Source organism: Adiantum capillus-veneris, chromosome 29 (assembly GCF_014529385.1).
Source record: "Adiantum capillus-veneris isolate H3 chromosome 29, ASM1452938v2, whole genome shotgun sequence".
Classification (NCBI taxonomy): domain Eukaryota; kingdom Viridiplantae; phylum Streptophyta; class Polypodiopsida; order Polypodiales; family Pteridaceae; genus Adiantum; species Adiantum capillus-veneris.
The window spans coordinates 74,020,639-74,043,309 of record NC_140959.1 but is presented as its reverse complement, the minus strand read 5'-3'; the positions used below and the strand labels follow the sequence as shown (position 1 = coordinate 74,043,309).

Sequence of the window (22,671 nt, the reverse complement as noted above, 5' to 3'; positions counted from 1 at the left end):
CTATTTTGAGAGTTATACGTTCTGTCATATCGAATGTTGTCTTAGTTGCAGCACCCACTGAGGGCAGTGGTGATTGTGATGAGCCTGTGGAATCATTGGCTGCCATTCAGCGTTGTCTGGCTTCAATTTCCTTCAAAGATTTTACAGCTATATATTCAAGCCCACCTCCCAAGGTAGGATTACTGCTCAAAGATGTGCAAGCTTTATGCTGTTTTCTGAATGTTTCGCCGCTTGTAAAGGGCCTGTCTTCAAACAGTTAGGATGGTTTTTCCTTGGTCTCGTGTCTTCTAGCTTTCCAAGTTTGCACACATTTTTATCCATTTGGGTTTGTAAACTAATGAGTTTTGTGTTCAAACTTTGTAGTGTAATGATGCTTGCAAGCTGGATGTTTCCTGTCACCGGAGTTCCATTTTTATTGGTGGCAGGTACCTTAAGGTGGTGTAGTGCTTATATTGATTAGTTATTGCTGCTAGGATGAATTGCGTCTAATATGCAAGCATGCTTACACTTATTTATTGGCTCTTTAGTTCTCAAGAAATGTAAGTCAAAGCCCCTGGTTAATTGATGAGGACCGGAAGGGAGATGGCTCTGTACAGGTTACGATTACCTCAAAATTTATCTTTTATTACTGTTAATTGCACCATGGTCAGACAGTGAACTTTTCCGAGCAGGAAATTATTGCAGATGTGGTATTTCCACATTTTAAAGCTGACTCATACAAATTCCATGCGTCCGGCCGAGAAGACATTGATGTGAGTTCTGTGGAGTGTTTTTTCTATTTGTGTTGTTGATTTTGTTGTGAATGCTATTTGATGTCATGGACCTTTGAATTTGAATATCACTGTCGATTCTTTGTAGCTGTGTTACTAGAGTCATACATCAACCATTATTTTTGACTTCCACACTACTCAATAAAGAGATGTTGTGACTTTCATCCACATTTTTCAGGTAAGAATGCTAGGGAGAGGACGTCCTTTTCTGGTGGAAATCATAAATGCTCACTCTTTACCAGTAAAAGAAGAAATTCAGAAGCTGGAAATTACTATCAACACTCTAAAGGAAGGATGGGTAAACATAACGTCATGATTGGATATGGATTTTTTCAATGCTTGGATATACTGATGCTTTCAGTATCTGCAAAGCTAATATGTCTGTTTACACTTGCAATATTGAGGCAGGGCAGGTTAAAGTGAGAAATCTTCAATTTGTTGGAAATGATGCTCGAAGTCACATGCTTGAGGGCGAGTCTGAAAAGCAGGTGAACACAAAGCTATTGGCTTAGTGACGCGTGAGATCATTTTCTAGCATTATGATTCACAAAACCTATGGCTATTTCATCATGGTTTGACACAAACGAGATTTGTCATCTAGAAAGATTGCACATCATCATCACCTCTAAAGTAAGGCATTAGTAAAAATCAAGGTGTAAATCAAATTCATAGTAAATGAAAACAAAGAAAACAATTCCATTAAGAACATAATCCTCTAATTTTCCCGCTTGAATTTATAGTTGTATGATACATATCAAATTAAGGGTGGTTAATGGCCATGGATACTCACAGTTCACAGTGTCGGATATGTTAAGATGCATGGCCATCTTTCATGGTCATATTGAAAGGAGGAGATATTATGGGACAATGATCAGTCAAAACACACATGATTTTCCACTATTACTCTGCAGTTTCCACATTTTCCTGTTTCCAATTGCTCTTCCCTAGCGCAGTTTTTTTTTGGGGGGGGCGGGGGGCAGCAGCATCAGCACTGTTCTTTATCTGCAGACTGGGATTAGCTACTGGTCATCGGTGATGTATTATCATTACTTCAATCCAATTTTTGAAGTATTTATGGTTGTATTGGAAGGTAGTTTGTGGTAGCGCATCATTGTTTTAATTTCTAACCAAGTTTTGTTTGCTTGATAGTCTGTGGTAGCACATTAAGTTTTTAATTTCTATCCAAGTATTTACTTAAATTAAAGTAGGAATTTTACTTTATTGCAGAAACAATACACTGCTGTTATTTGGCTATCGAAACATGTGTCCGATGCAGAAATTGGTGTATTCACAGCTCTAAAGGACTTGGTAAATTTGTTAGCTCTTGTGCACAAATACCCTGCACTTGCTTTGCTTACATGAAATGTTTTACAACTCAAATTTCCATTGACAAAGTAAATGGCTGAACTTTCATCAGGTGGGTTCCCGATCCAACGTAAAAGTGCGAATCTCTAGCTCTATAGAGCCTCTTTAGTGCACGATTGTGTATGACTAAACTTGACATTTCCCAATGGATTGAATGAGCCAATGTTAGCGGTACTCATTGAGTTGAAAAATAATTGGTTGGCCCTTGTTCAAGCCTAAAACGTCCTCTTCAAGGTTGCACAGATTTTCTGTGTTAAACCTTACTTCATGATTTTCCTTTAAGACGTTTCGAAACTTTGAACGTATGCAAGGTGGGAAATTGAAAATTTGAAGCCTGCAGCAACAATAACGAGCTAGCAAACATATGACCAGACACATAAATGTAGCAGGGCTATTGTGTCACTTGCTCTGGACAGGCAGTTACAGTTAGTCTTGGGTTCACACTGGGCGGACTATTACCTGGGCAATGACAGGTGGCAGACACAGGGAGTGGTGGTATAGAGGACACCGTGGCCAGTTCACCACCTCCATAGTTCAGAGATAAGCGTAGCTGGACTGTTAGAGATATTTGTATTAACCGTTCGCTGCTCTTTATGGTTGTATATGTACTCAGTCCGTTTTATGCGTCATATGTGTTCTATGAGTCATTGAGTTTTGAGTCTTGAGTTCGGCCCAACACTTGCACATCTGCACTCTCCCTGCACAGTGGAGCCTTGACATCGTGTCCCAAAAAGTGTATCTTTGGTAGGAAAAATTCACTTTTCTTTGCATTAATCACCAACTTGTGATCTCATAATGCCTGAAAGACCTAAAGCAGATGATCTTTGTGTTCTGCCTCATTCTTGGAGAAAACAATGATATCGTCAAAGAAAGTGCCAACAAATAGCCTGTACTCTCGAAAAGTCTTGTCCATCATCTGGTTAAATATCGCAGGAGCATTGGTTAAGCCAAAAGGCATCACCAAAAACTCAAATAACCCAAAAGTCGTCTGAAAGGCTGTCTTGTAGACGTCTCCCGGCGCGATTCGGATATGATGATATCCACTCTTCAATTCAATCCTACTAAATCACGAGGATCCCTGTAACCTGTCGAGTATATCGTTGATCCTAGGAATCAGAAATCTGTTCTTGATGGTGATTTTGTTGAGAGCTCTATAATCGATGCACATTCTCCAAGATCCGTCTTTCTTCAAAACCAACAACACTGGAGAGCAATACGGTGAAGTACTAGGCTGTACGAGACCCTTTTCCAAGAGGTCTTTCACTTGGTTCATAATCTCTTCGTTCTGTGCTCGGGTCACATGGTAAGGTGGCCGGTTCGATGGTGTGCTTCCAGGAATCAGATCAATGGTATGATCTTCAGGACGAGAAGGTGGTAACTCGCCTGGCAGGCCCTCTGAGAAGCAATCGGCATGAGAGTGGAGATAATCTTGGCGGTCTTTATAAAGTTCAGACATATTTGTCCTATCTTCATCACTCAACTCTTTCATAAAGATCGAGTAAACAAACAGACTGGATTTCATTAATTTTGAAATGGCCGAAGCCCATACAATAGGGACAGACTTGCCCTTAAGTTTAATGTCAAGTATAATGGTTCTGCCCTTCTCTATATTCAATGTCGCTTTCCTTGCCTGATAGTCGACTACGGCGTTGTTCTTGTGGTACCAGGGAATTCCCAAGAGGACATGACAACCTTCAAAGGCATTATGTAAAAGTCCTCATGCCCCAAATACCCCTGACAATGCAACCGAAGTTTGCCAATGACAGGTGTAATGGCTACGTCCCTGCCGGGTGCCGCTAGAACTGCCTGCGCAAGTGGTCCCATCTGATCGGGAGTGATCTGGAGCCCCGCCGCAAATTCCGGTGAAATGAAGTTGGCCTTGGCTCCTCCATCAAAGAAGATCAGGGCTCCTTGGTCTTTCACTTTGCCCCAAGCTCGACAAAGTTTTGTACTCTCGTCCATCGTGTTCGGATTGGTACCCACACAAACTGGAACCAGTCCTGTTTTCATCTTGCCTTTTCTTCCACGTTCCTTATCTGCTCTTTAACCCTGAGGCCTTTCGTCGTCCTTGTCGTTCTGATCTTTCTGTGCCTTTTTAGGGCACTTCGCGGAGATATGTCCAGTTTCCCCGCATCCAAAGCACTTCCCTTCCTTGATGAAGCGAGCCCGCTCCTGAGGGAGTAAGCTTGGGTCGCGTATCTTTCTTTTCTTGGTTGCTCTTTCTCTTTGTACTTTCATTTGTTGAAGTCTGTTCGTCTCTATGTGTCATGATCTCATCGGTGGGGTAGGGCAAACTGCGCGAGTGAATGGCAAGACCCCGTTTTGCATGACTCATCAACTCCTGATTGGAAGCTGACTTTTGTTCCAAGCAGCGATCTCGGATCTCTGTAGGTAGACCCAAGGTAAACCGCTCAATCTGTTCCTTGAACGAGATCTTCTTAAATGAAGAGCCAGGTAAAAACGAGCTCGAGAATCTCTTGCAATAAGCGTCCACCGTGTTTTTCTTGGTCATCCGAAGATGGTTCCAGCAGTTTGTATATCACGTTCATACTCTCGAGTCAACCAAGAAGAAATAAAAAGCCTCTTAAATTTCAGCCATTTAACTGGTGCAGTCTTGCTTAATAGAAGCGTGGACCACCAAGTTCGAGCATTCCCCTTAAAGTAAGAGAGAGCTCTCCGAACCTTAGAGTGCTCTCAGTAACGCCCTCTTGCGAAAGCGATGTCAAAATGTTGTACAAAAGACAATGCCTTAGAAGCATCTCCTTAGTTGTTGGTTTGTTTCCAATGATTTTCGTTTTAGTTTTGAGACCCTCTTTTTGAAGTTGCAAACGGTCGTACATTGTAGGCCAATGTGAACAGTAGTTTCACCCGCAGACGAGAAGTTGGTCGGCACTGGAACTCGTAAAGTAAAAGGATGTCTAGGCTTAGTTCAAGATCATGTAGGTCCCCCTGTCGCACTTAGCAAGTTGGTGGATACTAGGAAGTGAAGTCAATAAAGGCATAAAGTCACCAAAGGAAAGTATCCGACAGCTGGGCCACATTGCATTTTTGGATGCGGTCCCAATGGGCATAGATGGTCAGAAGACCAATGGGAGCCCAACGGAAGCATCTCCTAAAAATTAGGGAACTGCTATTTTGGGCCATGAAATCTGTTCGCGTCATTAGGTTCGGAATGACAAGGGGAACATTTTATTGCTTTGCTGCAAAGTCAACTGATGCACCAGTTGAGAGATTTTTAAGCCGGAAGCCCAATGCGGAGAGATTGCATGTATGAGTGCCAAGTGGTACTTTTTGGCCAATTTACCAAGTTTGGGAGAACAAAATTCGTAACTGACTTTTTGGAGCAGTTTTGGAGGCTGTTAACGTTGATTTTCAGCGATTTCTCTCCATTTTTGAGCTTCCCATGACTTTGCTTAGGTCCAAGGAGCTCATTTTCAGCATTGGAAGGCATCAGATGCGTGTTTACAGGGCTGTTTTGCTGCGTTTTCAACGATACGCAGGTTTTGGCAGCCATGGAAATCTTCCCCTTTTTGCATCTATTTGTTCACAGATGCATTACAGGTCAAGGGCAGCAGAGGGGGCGCTCGATTTATGCTGGGGGGATGCTTCATTGAGAACTTGTCACAGGTTAAGAGCTATGGAGTGCTTGCTTTCCTCCCTATGTACAGTGTGGTGCTAGGAGTGATGACCTGCACACTACACTGCTCTCTCTCTTCCTTCGTGCAGTATGTGATGCCCCACAAGAGGGCTCTTCAGTTGGCTGATGTACAACTGTGTGGTTTCATGCTTTTGTGCCGAGGCAAGAACCTCCTTGAGCAGGAACAAGAGTAGCTAATTGCTACTCCAAACCAGGCACCGGTGAGGGTCATAACCTCACCGTACATGTGCATTTTCAGTGCTGTGTATGCGCTGTAAATTGACTGTATTTCAGCCATACGGACGCCAGAACTATTGGGAATAGTGCCCCACTGGCAGAGGACAATTAGGGGACTGTTTGGGGTTGAAAACAGGGCAAAAGCCAGTAAATACAGCATGCTGAATTTACTGTTTTTGGGCAGGAATCAGAGGGTTTATGCGAGTGGAAGTGAATTCCAACAGGGGAATTGGTTTCGCGCAAGTTTTGGGGCTGTTATGCTGTCGAAATTTGGCCAAATCAAGTCGTATCTAGTTGGATATATACAAGGAGTCCCAGGACTCTACTTTGTAAATTTACCCTCTCAAAGTATAAAGAAATACCGAAAGGAGCGTCAATTTTGGGGCCTACAGGTTGTCGGCGTCTGCTCGGGGCATTCTAGCTTCCGAGCCGTGTGTGTTTTCAAGTGTTAATTCCCGTCACAGGTTGTCTTTTCAAAGTGCTCTGTGTGTGTGTCTAAAGTAAAGAATTTTGGGTGAAAGCCAACGCATACCACCCCACCCCGGGCCGATTTCAAGGTTCCATTGCTGGGACATCAATCACTTTTTCCTCAGAGAGCGAGCCTCGGTTGTTTTGGGTAAAGACAGAGTGCAGGAACGCGGGATTACACCATGGCCGACAAAGGGAAGGGCATTATGGAAGAGGGTTCCTCTTCACAGGACAAACGGGAAATTCTGCAGGTACGCCCTACTAAAAAGTGGTCAAATTAGGGCTGATTTTCTGCTGCGTTTTTAGGGTTTGCAAGTATGAACCAAGATGAGATAGGGAGAGGTCTCATGGTGGTAGATTGGCCACTAGATCTCCTGTGGGAGTGATGTGGGTCTGCCAGGTGACACACTGCTTGCCGATTCTCTGAGGCGATTGCTTGGATTCTTTGACGCATCGGTAAATCATCTTGAAATTTGAGCTTACTTGGTCGTGGGTGGTACGTCACATTATGCTGGTTTGTAGAGGCAAGAGCCTCTTGCACAGGTAAAAAGTTAAGGGACAGGTTGCAAGATGCTATGTGGTAAAGTTCAAGAACTATCCACCTATGGATGCAAAGTGGATGGAAGAGCATGAACTGTAAGAGTCACCAAATGTATTGCAGCTTTACCTTGAGGTCTTTGGGTTACAGCCTACGTATGTCCCAACCCAATGTCTGCAAAGGAGGGGTAATGATAGAGCTAGCACATCAAATGTACTCATGGATTCAGTGCAACAGCAGTGTACAATTGACAAAAGTATGAAGGTCTCATTAAGTCATTTGTACATATGTTTTGACAGTCTTTCTTGCGGATTAAAGGATGCTTACTACACAAGATCATCCATGGCATGTCTTTATGGTATGCAATCGAGGACATTGTAGGCCAATGTGAACAGTAGTTTCACTCGCAAACGAGAAGTTGGTCGGCACTGGAACTCTTAAAGGAAAAGGATGTCTAGGCTCAGTCCAAGATCATGTAGATCCCCCCGTCGCACTTACCAGTTGGTGGATACTAGGAAGTGAAGCCAATAAAGGCATAAAGTCACCAAAGGAAAGTATCCGACAGTTGTGTCACATTGCATTTTTGGATGCGGTCTCAATGGGGATAGATGGTCAGAAGACCAATGGGAGCCCAACGGAAGCATCTTCTAAAAATTAGGGAACTGCTATTTTGGGCCATGAAATCTGTTCGTGTCATTAGCTTCAGAATGACAAGGGGAACATTTTATTGCTCTGCTGCAAAGTCAACTGATGCACCAGTTGGGAGATTTTTAAGCAAGAAGCCCAATTTGGGGAAATTATATGTATAAGTGCCAAGTGATACTTTTTGGCCAATTTACCAAGTTTGGGAGAATAGAACTCGTAACTGACTTTTTGGAGCAGTTTTGGAGGCTGTTATCGCTGATTTTCAGCCATTTCTCTCCATTTTTGAGCTTCCCATGACTTTGCCTAGGTCCAAGGAGCTCATTTTCAGCATTGGAAGGCATCAGATGCGTGTTTACAGGGCTGTTTTGCTGCGTTTTCAGCGATACGCAGGTTTTGACAGCCATGGAAATCTTCCCCTTTTTGCATCTATGTGTTCACAGATGCATTACAGGTCAAGGGCAGCAGAGGGGGCGCTCGATTTATGCTGGGGGGATGCTTCATTGTGAACGTGTCACAGGTTAAGAGCTATGGAGTGCATGCTTTCCTCTCTATGTACAGTGTGGTGCTAGGAGTGATGACCTACACACTACACACTGCTCTCTCTCTTCCCTCTGTGCAGTTATGTGATGCCCCACAAGAGGGCTTTTCATTTGACTGATGTACAGCTGTGTGGTTTCATGCTTTTGTGCCGAGGCAAGAGCCTCCTTGAGCAGGAACAGGAGTAGCTAATTGCTACTCCAAAGCAGGCACCGGTGAGGGTCATAACCTCACCGTACATGTGCGTTTTCAGCGCTGTGTATGCGCTATAAATTGACTGTATTTCAGCCATACGGACGCCAGAACCATTGGGAATAGTGCCCCACTGGCAGAGGACAATTGGGGACTGTTTGGGGCTGAAAACAGGGCAAAAACCAGTAAATACAGCATGCTGAATTTACTGTTTTTGGGCAGGAATCAGAGGGTTTATGCGAGTGGAAGTGAGTTCCAGCAGGGGAATTGGTTTCGCACAAGTTTTGGGGTTGTTATGTTGCCGAAATTTGGCCAAATCAAGTGGTATCTAGTTGGATATAGACAAGGATTCCCAGGATTCTACTTTGTAAATTTACCTTCTCAAAGTATAAAGAAATACCGAAAGGGGCGCCAATTTTGGGGCCTACAGGTTGTCGGCGTCTGCTCGGGGCATTCTAGCTTCCGAGCCGTGTGTGTATTCAAGTGTTAATTCCCGTCGCAGGTTCTCTTTGCAAAGTGCTCTGTGTGTGTGTCTAAAGTAAAGAATTTCGGGTGAAAGCCAACCCTACTGCCCCACGGGCTGGTTTTAGGAGCTCTTCAAAGGGATGTATGGAAGAAGCATCCACATGCTGCTGGCTGCGGAAATAGGAACTAAATGTCCCACTAACTGTCGACTCTGTCTGCAAACTTGTCATCCAAAGGATCTGGACAGATGTGCTGTCGATAATCAAGAAAAACTGCCCATTGAAGGTTCCAAACTGTCCTAAAACTGGTGTAGACTAGCTCACAAGGATCGTAAACTGTCCCACAACTGATATTGACAAGCTCGCAAGAGGGCAAAGAAGTGACCAATCTGTAGGGCCACCCTACCACGGGGGAAGGAGAGAACATGCAGAAAGGAGAAGTCCTCACTCCAAAAAAACCTCCTTGAGCTGTTGTCATTGTTGGCTAAGGACCTGGCACGACATGCTCCACCTCTAAACCTCAGCCAAGGAAGTCGTACGATCAAACAAGAAGTGGTTATGGAGATAGAAATGTATCCCCCTCTACTTGTCAAAGCCAATTCCAACACATGCATTGGAACATGCACTTGAAATGCTGCATACTAGATGATCAAGAGACAACTAAATCCGGAACTGGAACTTCCATCCTGAGATGGACAATGGAAATCACAAGAGCATCCTCTGCTTCAAGAGGAAAAGAAATCCCCCTCTGTCATCCACAATCCACAATCTGATACAAAAGACTACAGTGTTACTGAATCATCAACCTACTACCCATCGGACATGTAGCTCCGTCAACAATTCCAAGAAAGATGTGCATTCGTAAAAGGCACAACAAATCTGCTAATATATCTCCTCGAAGAGAACACAGCCATAGAAACCTCCTCCAAAAGTGATGAAGATCCTACTGCAGTCCAATTACTTCTCTCTGAAGAAGAAGTTGGAAATGAATAACTCCCCGCTTTGATCCAACAACCGCATGCTTGCTCCCCTTGCGAGAAGACACGATAACATGAATCCATTTGGGAGGAAACCAAAACAATCCAGCACTGCTACACATCCTGAGACCTCCATCGGGCTCCCCTCGGTGAAGAGAGGTTGGGGTAATCAAGGGTAAAGACGGGGAAGTTGTAGACGAGGATCCAAGGCCTCCACTTACCCAAATCTGCCCCAAACTTGGAGAAAACCAGAAAAAAACAGCAAGCTTCTTCTCTCTCAATCATGTCCAAAACTGCATTGGATCTGCCAAATCTTAGCATCCAGGTGGTCGTACCATCATAGGGCTTTGATACCATGTCAAAGGTGGCAAAAGAAGATGCAATGAAGATGAGAATTGGCTTGTGATATGGTGGGTACCTCGACTCCTATTTAGAACAGTTGCAATGCCAAACACATGAACAAGGAACACCTGTGGAGAAGAGAGATCACTGAGGTAGAAAGAGACAGGACATCTGAGAGTGAGAGAGAGAGAGAGAGAGGAGAGAGAGTGAACCTCCCTGCGTCTCAGCCTGCGCGAGCAACCCTGCGCGATGCACTGTGCGTGAACCTGCAGCCAGTCGCGAGCATCACTACACGCGCTCCTGCTGCCGCGTAACCCCATCCCTAGAGCCTGCACCCACGGCGTCTCCTGCCTGCAACCCGTCACCTCGCGTTCCTCCTCGCGCTCTGCTGCCTGTAGCCACACGCGTCTCAGCCTCAGAGAACCCTAATCCCTGAAAACCCTAAGTTCTCAAAACCCTAATCCCTGAAAACCCTAATTTCTTGAAACCCTAATTCCCTGAAGAACCCTAATTCTCCGAAACCCTAACAGTCCGCCAACCCCACCTGTTTCAAACCTTCACCGTGTGCATCGTTCTACTACCTGCAAGGGAAGGAGAGAAAGAGAGAGAGCGTGAAAGAGTTCAAGCTTCACTCTGGGTCTTGCTTTTCTCGTTTGCCAGTCTTGCCCATTCTTCATGGCGGTTTTGCCGGTCTTGAGTGCCACACACGGCGCTCCATCACCACTTGCCTGTCGCGTGGATTGTACTGGTGACCTGTTGACACGCATTGACTCCAAAATTCAACACTTGGCACAGCATGCCTTGGTTGGCCGGATGATTGGACAGTCTCCACCTCGCTCTTCTATACGTGATTGGTGTCAGACTGCACTGGGCACTACTCAGGGACGGGTCTCGGAACTTACATTACTTTGCAGAGGCATATTCATGGTACGTCTTTCAGATCCCGCCACTGCCTCAGCTCTCCTGGCTCACTCTCTGATACTCTTTGATCGCAGAATGATATACTTGACGAGGTGGTATCCAGAGTTCACTACCGAGGAGTTTGACAGTCGGCATCTTATTCCCAGATTCCCTCTGACGCTTTCCTTCCCGGATATGCCTCTCCATTTTATTGATGAGCATCTCCTTCAAATGATTGCTGCTCATTTTGGCACAGTAGTTCCAGGATCCTGCATCTTCTCATCTGATCCACCTCGCATTCAGGTCCTGGTGTTTGGGGATACTTCATTACCAGATACAGTTACTGTGGCTGTGCGTGATCGAGACTACTCTTGCCGAATGGTAGTCACTGGCCGCCCAGGACAGTGTTTACGTTGTCACGAGATGGGACACTTGGCACGCGATTGTCACACTCAGCCACGCCATCGGCGACAACAACAGCCAACTCGTGGCACCCACACTCAGCCACGTGGTCAGCATCCACAGTCGGTTCCTACTACTACTACTCGAGCACCTCATCAGCCTAAGGGCGCTCCCAGAGCTTCAACCCCCCATGTTCCTCCCTCTGCTTCAGTTCCTACTGAGACTGCATGGCAGACAGTAGGTCGTAACCATTCCTTCCGTCCTCGTCAGCAACCCACCCCGCAAGCAACCCCCTGTGTTAACTCTCCTGCTCCCTCTCAAGTTTCCGCCACTCCCTTACCCCCACCTTCTCCTCGCCATTCTTCTTCTTCAGCCCAGGATCACTTACCTCTGCTACCAGCTCCTCCTTCACTTGCCATTCCCCTGCCTGCTCCTTCCCCTATTCCCGAGATCCCTATTCCCATGCAGATGGATCATTCACCATTGCTACCTCTCCCTTTTCCTCCTCTCCCTCTCGCCCTTACTCCCCCCCCTCCATCTTCTGGTCCACCCCCTCCCTCAGCCGCTCATACTTACGTCCCACGCAGCTTTCTCAGCTCTTGCCCTCTTTCATGGGGCACCCATCGAGCTGAAATGTACGGTGACTCAGAAGGACCATTGTGGGTGCAACTCTACCTTATGCACCACAAGCCAGGTTGTTTTCCCTCTTTAATAGGCAGTCGCTCTCAACCTACCCATTCCTTTTTCCTTCCGTTCCATGCAGCTCAGGAATGGTCTGAGGATCAGGTTCTGCATTTTGTGCATGCACAAACTATGGCTCAGCTTAATTTATGGTTGTCTACTTCCGCTCCAGATGTATTGTCTCCACACTTCCCTTCCTGTATTGGTGCAATGGAATGGAGTGATGTTTATGCTTGCTATTCATTGCCTATGATCATTCATGTATCCTCAGATGTGGTGCTTCCTATGTCTATGCGCATTTGGGGTGTCAAAGCTGCAGCATCGGTCATGCAATGTAAACAAGCTGAGGTCCGCAGTTGGTGCAATGAGACGCCCTATTTTAGAGAGGCCTTGCGGGTTGCTTTCCTCCCGCCAGAAGCTCATCCCTTGGATGGCCCAGCTGCCTCCAAGAAGATGCGCAGTTAGTCAGATGCTTTACCACTTCCTCCATGCAGACTATGGATTTACATGTAGTTTCTTGGAATACTAATGGTTTACAGACTTCTCGGGTAAGAGGTTCACGTAAGCTTTTACTTCGCAGAGATTTACATGCTCATGTAGTAGGCACTGTGGATATATTACTAGTATAGGAGCATAAGATTGCCACTCCCTTTGGTAATCTCATGCCCTCGGGCGCTCACACTTTTTGGGAGCCTGCTCTAGGCATTCATGGACAGAGTTGCGGTGTATGCATTTTAGTGGGGCCACGATACTTGGCAACAGCTCAGCAGCATGGCACACTTGTTGTTGGCAGAGCAGTCTATGTTTCTATCCGGATTCGGGACTCTACCATTGGCTTTATGTCAGTATATGCACCCACTACTCCTCGGGAGAGAGCTTCTTTTTGGTCCTCCTTGGTTGCTGCTCTACCTGCTGTGGACTTTTGGGTTGTTGGAGGCGACTTCAACAACATCGAGAGCGACTCTGATTGGCGATCGCTCACTCCTCCTGTTCTATCATCCATTTATCCAGATGAGCAGTCAGCTTGGGATCGATTTCTTCTAGCTATTCAAGGTGTTGACGCCTGGCACATACCCTCTTTTGGTCACCACCCTGCTACACTTCATTACTCGTGGGGGTTTCAGAGATAGCAGGGAAGACTATTAGAGCGACTTGATTGTTTTTACATTGGCCCTTGGGCAGCAGCTCTAGGTGGATTTACTACTATTTGGCGAGGGACCAGCCTCTCAGATCATTTTCCCATCTCATTGTTTATCTCTTTCACTAGATCCGCTGCACAGAGACGAGGCTGCCGCATCCCTGATAGTGTTCTCACCACTGAAGTTTTGCAGCAGCAGATTCGTGACTTGTGGTCCACGGGTGATTCTTATTGTGGTCCCCCTGGAGAGTTCCTTGCCCATTGCATTACTCAGTCTAGTATTTACTACCGTGATCAGACTGCTAGTATTCATCGTTAGTTGAGAGTACGCGAGTATGACCTCCACATTCCTCTTGGTTCCACATAGCGCTTGCTTGAGGAGTGGCCTCAGGATGCTTATCTCGCTGCTAGACAAACAGAGCTCACACAGGAAATTCGTCGCGTACAGGAGGCTAGGTTTGAGTTCACTCATCATGCTTCAATATCTCATTGGACAACTAAAGCTGATCGAATGAATAAGGACTTCTTCACTGCGCATAAAGAGCGCCCTCCTGGAACCACCCTCAAGACTTTGTGCGATGCTCAAGGAACACTTCATATGCATCCTGATGTTATTCTTGATATGTCTGCAGATTATTTTGAGGCATTGTTCACTGCTGATGTATGCACTACTGAGGTTTTACTTGCCCGTGAGCAGATCTGGCATCACACCCGACGTCGTTGTACAGACACTATGGCAGAGATCTTGTTGGCCCCATTCACACTTGCAGAGCTTCATGCTGCTATCGAGAGTCTAGATCCATCTTCCTGTCCAGGCGAGGATGGCCTCACTAGAGCTTTCTTTTTGACCTATTGGGATGTATTGCATATTCCACTGCTTCGTGGTTGTCAGGATATCTTTGCATCAGGCTATATGCATCCGGATCTTTGTTCATGTCTCATATCTCTTATTCCGAAAGGGGGTGACACCACTCAGCTTCGCCAGTGGTGACCGATTACCTTACTCCCTTCGGTCTATAAGATATTAGCGTTACTGATCAGCCATCGCTTGCGACCGTTCTTACCAGATATTATTCACACTTCTCAGACGGGCTTTGTCATGGATCGATGCATACTGGATAATATCTTCACTTTTTATGAGGCAGTAGAATGGGCCAGATCATCTTCTGAACCTCTCGCTTTCTTCATCCTTGACTTCGAGAAAGCATACGATCGTGTTGAGTGGGAGTTTCTCGAAGGATCATTGGCCAGGATGGGTTTCCCTTCGAGATGGATCTCAGGCATTTCCGCTCTCTTCAGGACTGCCAGCAGTGCTATTACTATTGGTGGTCGTGTCAGTCGCAGTTTTGAGCTCTCTCGATCTGTCCGTCAGGGATGCCCTTTAGCAACATATCTATATCCGTTTGTGGGAGAGACTATGTCCGACTTTCTTCGTGCTGAGAGTCATGCATTTCGTGGCTTGACCATGCTAGTACCTTCAGCTCTGGATCTTATCGATCAGGAGTTTGCTGATGACACTATGCTGATGTTGCGCTATTTGCTAGCAGCTCTTGATGCCATGCGGGGAGCCCTGGAGGTTTTTTGCATTGCCAGTGGTGCACGCATTAACTGGCATAAATCCTATGGGTTATTGGTTGGCAGTGATGACATACCTACTTGGGGGGTAACTGATGGTTTCACATGGCTATAGCTAGGTCAGACATGCAGATATTTGGGCTTTCAGGTTGGATTAGACGTTTCCTCACAGCAGCAGTTTGCACCCGTACTGCAGTCTATTCGTAGGAAGCTTTGTCATTGGTCTTCACGTCATCTGTCGTTGGCTGGCCGTGCATTGGTCGCCAACCATGTCATTCTGGCTACAGTATGGTATATGGCCTCCTATTGGATGCTACATTCTGGAGTGATAGCTCAGCTCCGCAGACTCGTGCGGAACTTTTTATGGAGTGGCACAGATGGGACTACTGATACTCGTGCTCGAGTTCGCTGGTCCACGATTATTCGTCCTAGATCAGAGGGTGGCCTTGGCATTATTGATCCAGAATTACAGAGCCGCGCCCTTCTTACCAAGCTTATTGTTTGGGGTCTTTTTCCCGGTCAAGAACCTTGGAAGATGCTTCTTCAGGCTGCTCTTTCCACAGCGACTCCGCGCCACGGCACTAGAGATGGCCATACTTGGCAAACAGTGTATCGTTTTCTCTTTACGGATGCCCCCTTGTGCACCAGCACTCTCTCACCCTTCATCCGATCGCTCCTTCAGATTTGGGTATCCATGCGACGAGCTATCAAACGCTCACCTCCCTCATGCCGTGAAGAGATTGAGCGCTAGCCTCTCATTTGGAATGATGCAGTTCTTGATTCTTCGGTTAATCCACCCCGTCAGCTTGGAGAGAGGACTCACATTGATTGGGCTGCTTGGGACACTGGCCCTGCTGCCTCTATGCGGCTATTTCATGACACACGTATGCTGGATGCAGATTTTGTGGCAGAACATTATGACATTGGTCGCAGGGTAACAGACAGACTGCTTGAGATTGGCTCTGCCATTCCTTCACACTGGGACGCAGTCATGCGAGGCATAGTTCAGATGCCTCCACATTGTGGCTGGGAAGGCCTCTTTACTCAGAGCACTCTTATTAGTTTGTTTCGACACCATGCTGTTCACAGTTGATACTGACTACTCTTCGGGGATGCATGCTAGGCTGACATATGCTACTACGTCTCCGTGCCTAGTCTACCCCGGCGCTCGATGGGAGGCCATACGAGTAGCTGGCTCACGCGGGAAGCGTCGTTGTGTTGACCCCCGTTTCGCTTCCGCTGATGCTGCACTTTGGAGGCTTTGGGTGTGGGAGGGTCGTGCCCTATCTCAGCTTTATTGGGACCCAGGAGAGTGGCATTGGCCTCACTCTCACCCCACCGGCGCACATGTATCATTCTTTGAGTACAGAGTCAAAATTGGAAGATTCGCATTGATGAGACAACACCCAGAGCAGCCCACTCGTATGCGTTTTTGGTTACATTCAGGTCTCTCCCATGCCTATCTCAAACAGTTTTGGTCAGCCATCTGGGATTTACATGTGGCTTGTCGTATTTCCTTTTTCCTGTGGATGACTGCATATGCCGGACTTCCAGTTGGGACTTGGTTAGCTTCTATGGGTCATGATCCCTTATGTACTCGCTGTTCTTTGCGCCTACCAGAGTCACCTGCACACTGCCTTTGGTCTTGCTCGTCTTCTCATGCAGTATGGCTAGCAGTTTGCTTTTTACTTAGCAGAGCTGGTGTTGAGCATGGATTTCTCACTTGGGGATCTGTCTCCCTGTTGATGCCGATGCCCGGACGGCATCTTTTCTACGAGGGCACAGACACAGATCCAGCTCTTATGCTTACCATGACTGGTTACCGGCGAGGGACTTTGGCTATGTTACCACAGATTGCTTGGCAAGGGGATCCTCAGACACGTGATGAAATCTTCTCAGTCATCACTAGCATTGCACTCTGGAATGTTTGGAGAGCTCGTTGTCTTCATATTCTCAGTGCGGCTCCCCAGCTCCTTCCAGATACCCTCATTGCCATTTGGCTGGACATCATTCACACCCTCATTTGGCAGTGGGATTCTTCCTCAGGTACATCTCGAGCAGCCGAGGCTCGTCGATTTGACTTCCTTCGGCGTTGGGCCCGATCTCCACTCTTCTTCACACTTACAGGTGGACAGATTATATGGCATTATGCACCTCCTCAGTGGTTTCTCCTCCACTCATCATACAGACCACCATGAGATTGTTCTAGTCGAGTTGTCACTATAGTGGCTCTCAACCTTACATTCACCTTGTACACCCCACGTGATAGGCTATTTTGGCATCCGCTGGGGATTATCTTGTACTCAGTAATATACAGCCCTGATTTTTCCAAAAAGAGAGAGAGAGAGAGAGAGAGAGAGAGAGAGAGAGAGAGAGAGAGAGATCTGGGAAAGGCTCTCTATGCTGATAACTATCTGCTCATACAAGTGACCAAGGGTGGTCCGGCATAGAATTGACATGCCCAATGGATAGACCCGAGGTACACACAACTGCGACTGCTACCAACACGGGCAACTGCTCCTACATACGAGACCGCTGATACGGCTTGTCATGGGGTGCCCTGGCCTCTTGTGAAAGCGAGGCTCTAGCGGTATCTCCTCCTAGCAAGTGAACTGATCTTGATGAGAGGGACATGCCTCATGGCAAGGGTGCCAACTCTCCACTCCTCTACCTGGGTGCTCTAAGAAAGGGGTATGCCCCTGCTGCCCATCATCACGCATGCTTCCCTCTGCATAGGCCAAAAACGTTAGGCATGACTGGCTAATTGCTGCCCAAAAACGCAGGTATGAGTGCTGCCTAGAAAATGCTGGGCTGCCACCCCCTTCTACCACCGGCTGCTGTCCTGAAAGGGCTGCCCATTGGGGCACCTAACTTCCAAGTGAGGGCGCCCTATGCTGGGGATGACCTGCAATGCTCATAGGCTGCCCCCTGTCCCTTGCCTATATAGGACAGAAAGCTGGCTGCCCGGACCAGTCACTCAGCCCCATGACCTTGCATTAAATTTCAAAAATAGAGAAAAATAGCAGAAACAGGCAGAAGGCTGTTGTAGGGCACTGAAATGCATGGGAGGAAATGGTTTAGGGTAGTAGGAGCCTATGTGGCTAGCTATGGAAGAAAGCCAAAACCCGAGCTAAACATGGCTAGACACAATCGGACATGAGAAACCTACCTAACACTAGCCGGGGACAGCCACAAAACAGCTTTCACTCCCTAGCACCTGTCTCTGGGAGAGACTAGGACCGACTGGATGAACCAAGAGAGAAGCCTGGACTCTTAACAAGAGCTTCTACACCTCGGTTTTCACCTCCAAGCAGCAGGAGCAATGACCACTCGGTTCCCCCCCCCCCCCCAACCCCCAACTCGCTCGTCCAATCGGCCCATTTTGTGCTATAGATGAGGGGAATATGGGCATTACCAAAGCCAATGTTCCTTGGCTGAAGGGACTCCTTCTTGGCGTCATTGCCCCAAGGCTAAGGATCAGTACAGTAAGGATTGCCCCAAGCAACGGGAATCCACATCTTCGAGCCCAAGTCCGAACCAACAAGAGTTCATGTTTCCATAGATCAACCTGATAGTGGTGAGCACCATCCCTCAGCAGTCACCTACTATCCTTGTGGTTATCCCTCAAGATAAGCTGCAGCAAGTGGTGGAGCTCGTTGGTGTCCTCACCTGGGCACAAAGGGCAGCCCTCGGCCTCAGTGTTCTAGAAAGTCCAACTCTTTCATTCCCACTTCCATACCCTAGTCTCCTTCCAGCAATTGACCAGCCACCCGCTAGTGCCAAAGGCCGACCTACCTCCATGCTATCTGATATTGATAGGGCCCTCTTGGAAGCAGTGGGTGACTTGAAGCAGATCAAGGTACCAGAGAAAGCCCTGATCAAAGGAGAAAAGTCTACACCAGAGACCTTTTTGAAAACGAAGCAGTCACTTTGTCAACGAGTTGATCGCTACATTGTTGAACAACTACAAGATCTTTCAACGCAAGTCTTGCTCCTACTACCCCAGAGCAAATGGACAGGCGGAGAGCACTAACAAAGTTCTAATTGCACTCTTCCGGAGAGCGTGCCATCTGCATTGAACTTCATGGGCTCAGGCAGTCCTCGGCACCGTCTGGGCATATCGCACTTCCTTCAAAGCAACCACAAACCACACTCCGTTTCAATTGGCTTTTGGCTTCGAAGCCATTGCTCCTTTCCAATTCAACTCCGGATCCTTTAGGGTGGGCACCTTTCGTGTCACAGCTGGGATTGCCTTCACCCACCTCTCTCGTTTATCCATGCTGGAAGAGAGCCGCATATTAGTGGCAAGTGCAGTGGAATTGAAATGGTGAAGAACTAGGTTTTAACACTTTCGCAAATCCTTTACTTCTTTTCCTTGTGTTAGTGATTCCTCTTATCTTGAGTGATGGTTCCTTTAACTTTCCTAAAGAGAGGGAATGAGAGAGAGAAGTAGAGATGTGCAGAGAGAGAGAGAGAGAGAGAGAGAGAGAGAGAGAGAGAGAGAGAGAGAGAGAGAGAAAGAAAGAAAGAAAGCTTTATTAACGTCTTCGAAAGGCCGAACTCGACCTATGAGACAATATCATATACATGTGTTGATGCTCTAGGCATCGGAAAATAAAAAAAAAGGGTACAAACTGAAATGAGCCTATACTATGAGAGAGAGAGAGAGAGAGAGAGAGAGAGAGAGAGAGAGTCACAAGGCTGTGGCAACCACTAACCTTAGTTGTTGGTTTCTTTCCCTTGATTTTTCTTTAATTTTTGGGACCCTCTTTTTGAAGTCACAAACGGCCACACAATTATGTGGCCAGTGTGAAATGGCCGATGTTTGAGAGTTTCACCCGCAGTCTGGAAGGGCAGGTCGCCACGAGATGGTGTGGCCAGTTGGCACTGAAATCTGAGCAGTAAAAGGGTGTCGAGGCTTAGTTCAAAGTCATTTAGGCCCCTCGCTACACGTTATAAGTCGGTGGGTACTAGGAATTAACTCAAAAGAGGCAAACTAGACACATTGCAGTAGGAGAGCAACCTGTAAGCCACACACACTCTCTAGAAGCCTCATCCCAAGAGTGGAGGCTGATCTGTGACTACACTGTACAGTGTGTGTGTGTGAGTAGTGGGTGCAAGTGATCACAGCTTTAATGGAAAGCTTGCCTTCTCCCTAGTCTTATGTAGCGTGACGATTTGCTCTCGCGTATCTCTCTCCCCTTTGCACGTATGGTAATGCCAGTTGGGCTTCTGAGTTGACCACGTACAGTTTTGGGGTTTTTATGCGCGTTTGCCAAGGCAAGAGCCTTCTATATAAGAACCCGATTAGCTAATTGCCAATCCGCTACGGGTACGCACAACTCCATCTCCACAGTCCCATTGTGTGCGGGAGCACGTGAGACACGCGTAGACGTGCTCGCTCAACCAAAATGATCCAAAACAAAAAATTACAGCCTACTATGTTTTTCTACAGGTTCAGGGTTTTTGCTCCGGTATGTTGGCGAAATTGGGTCAAAAACTTGCAATTACAGCCATGGACAGGTTTGGAAAGCTTGGTGAGAGTTAAGTGAAAGTGTTCGGATCGTTTATTTGCAATAAGAATAAAGAAATACCAAAAGGGTGCCAATCGTTCGGGCCTATAGGGTGTCGTTGTTTGCTTGGTAGCACTCTAGTTGCCAAGCCGTGGTTTGTTCGAAGTGTTAATTCCAGTTACAGGTTTATTCGTGAAGTTCCTTTGTGTCATAAAGTTAACATTGTAAAGATTGGGTGAAAGCTAAAGTCTACCGCCCTACGGGCCTGTTTCATGGTTCCGTCACCAGGATAGAATCACTTTTTCCTTAAAATAGTGAGCCTTGGTTGGTTTGCGGTGAAGACACAGAGCATAGGAACTTCGAATTACACTATGACTGATAGGACAAATAATGCCAGGGGAGAGGGTTCCTCTCCACAGGACAGAAAGGCTGTTCCTCCTCCAGTGTTCAAGCATGGCGAGAGTTCACGGCCACCCTTGTCTGTATCTTTTGTTGATTTGAATGCTCCACAAGGTCAAGGGTATTATGACTGGGCAACTAGACGAGGATGCGTTCAGGACATAGTTGGTTCCCGCTGTGAATGTGTTTTCTCGGTTGGTGCAGAATCCTAGGTTTATGGAATTTCTGTTAGCGCCAGTGTCATCGTAGACAAGGCAACTGTCTCATGCAGTAGAGCCTGTTGAGGCTCAAGCCTAGGTCCCTTGTGCTTCGCAGAGCACTCTCATGTTGCGGAGTCAGTTGGGGCTCCAAGACAAATTCCATCTGTCCATGAACAGGTAGGTAGGACGCCTATTCCACGGGCTTTACTAGTTCAGCCAGCCACCTTTCAGAGTCCAAATGTTGCATTAAATGGACAAAGAACCAATTTCTAGGCTATGCAACATGTTTTTCCACCACCCACGGTACATCCTGGATATTTCGGGGTGGATCTGTGTTTCAAAGCATGGCTTGTTATGCGCCTTGCAACCAACAATATATGCCAGGAACAGTGTTTGGGGGTATGTGTTTGGGGGTATGGACGGCATGATGCCAAACCCCATGTATGGTAATATTTGTATGCAGCAAGGGTTTCAGTGCAACCAGGGCCAGTTTGGGGTGCCATAGGGCAATTTTGGCATGGCTGGTTTTTTCGACCAGCCAGCACATATGACACTAGTGATGCAAAATGTCAATGGCCAAGGGGCGCGGATGATCCCTATTACAGTGCCCATGTTGCAGACAATTCCCTATAACAATTTGGGAGCATTGGAAAAGCCAAAAGCTTACAAAGAAGGTGGTGCAGGTGTCAAGTTTGAAACTTTCAGCGGATTTGAGGATAAGGCAAGGGCTCATACTTTCCTCCGGCAGTTTGATACAGCTTATGCAAGGGGGAATTTTACAGAGGCCTCTAAGGTCAGGAGAGCTGTCACTTTCTTGAAAGGCAATGTGCTTACATGGTGGACGACACTACCGATGCAAGGACAGGCACCTGCCACATAGGTATACTTCAAGCAAATGTTTGCATTTGCATGGCTGTCAAATGAATTTGAAGCCAATGTCATGACCGATTGGCACTAACTCACTGCGGCTACTTGCAAGAGCCTATAGGAGTACAATCGGAGCTTCTGTAAAGCGTTGCTCTTAGTAACTTCTACAGGTTTTTTCCAGTGACGGAGTAGATTGAGAAGTATTGTTGTGGGCTGCCTAAAGGGCTTCGAGATTGGCTACCCTCACTTAGCTTATGGAACTTGCCAGCATTGGTCTTGCCTTGTTGAAGGGAGAGGACAATGGGTTTCAAGGAAACGTGAAAGGGGGTCAACACAAGAAAAATTCAGCAAAAAAGCTCGTTGTGAAAGTGACTCTTGAAGCGTCCTAGGGGTCAGAAAAGACAAATAAAGGCAAGGACGTGGCCGAAACGTCTGCAGTGCAAGGTAAAATAGAAAAGGAAGCCTTTTGTGCGCAAGTCGTTAGAGGAAAATAAAGTTCTAATGGTTGAGAACAAAGTTTTTATATGCCAGCAGCCCGGTCACTTTGCTACAAATTGTTCACAAAGAAGAAGACTAGCTGATTCGGATGATAAAGAGAACTGGAAATTTCCTGTTGCCTTCTTTAAATATGTACTACATATTTTTATTTATTTTATTTTTACTTGTTTTCCCAAGAACCCTCGAAAAGGTGCAAGTGGACATTGCATGGCCAATGTGAAAGAGCTGCGGCGAAACAGGTTTCTCACATCGGGAGGCTAGGTCGGTTAGTTGGGGACTTGTCGGGTCACTTAGCACTGAATTCTGATGAGTATGGAAGCTTGTGT

General features: G+C 46.7%; 1 protein-coding gene across 6 annotated transcripts in view; it reads left to right on the top strand.

Annotated features, from left to right (window-relative positions):
* The window catches only part of LOC147419409 (Pseudouridine synthase family protein), a 142,200-nt gene that overhangs the window by 52,261 nt on the left and 67,268 nt on the right, over positions 1-22,671 (top strand). For 3 of the 6 annotated variants that reach the window (XM_086505979.1, XM_086505974.1, XM_086505978.1), the window contains exons 5-11: positions 46-173; positions 364-435; positions 528-596; positions 672-752; positions 949-1,068; positions 1,175-1,258; positions 1,998-2,078. In XM_086505979.1, coding sequence (XP_086362105.1) covers positions 46-173; positions 364-435; positions 528-596; positions 672-752; positions 949-1,068; positions 1,175-1,258; positions 1,998-2,078 — 635 coding nt within the window. The remainder of the gene's footprint in view (positions 1-45; positions 174-363; positions 436-527; positions 597-671; positions 753-948; positions 1,069-1,174; positions 1,259-1,997; positions 2,079-22,671) is intronic. The other 3 variants (XM_086505977.1, XM_086505975.1, XM_086505976.1) reach the window with 3 other exon arrangements.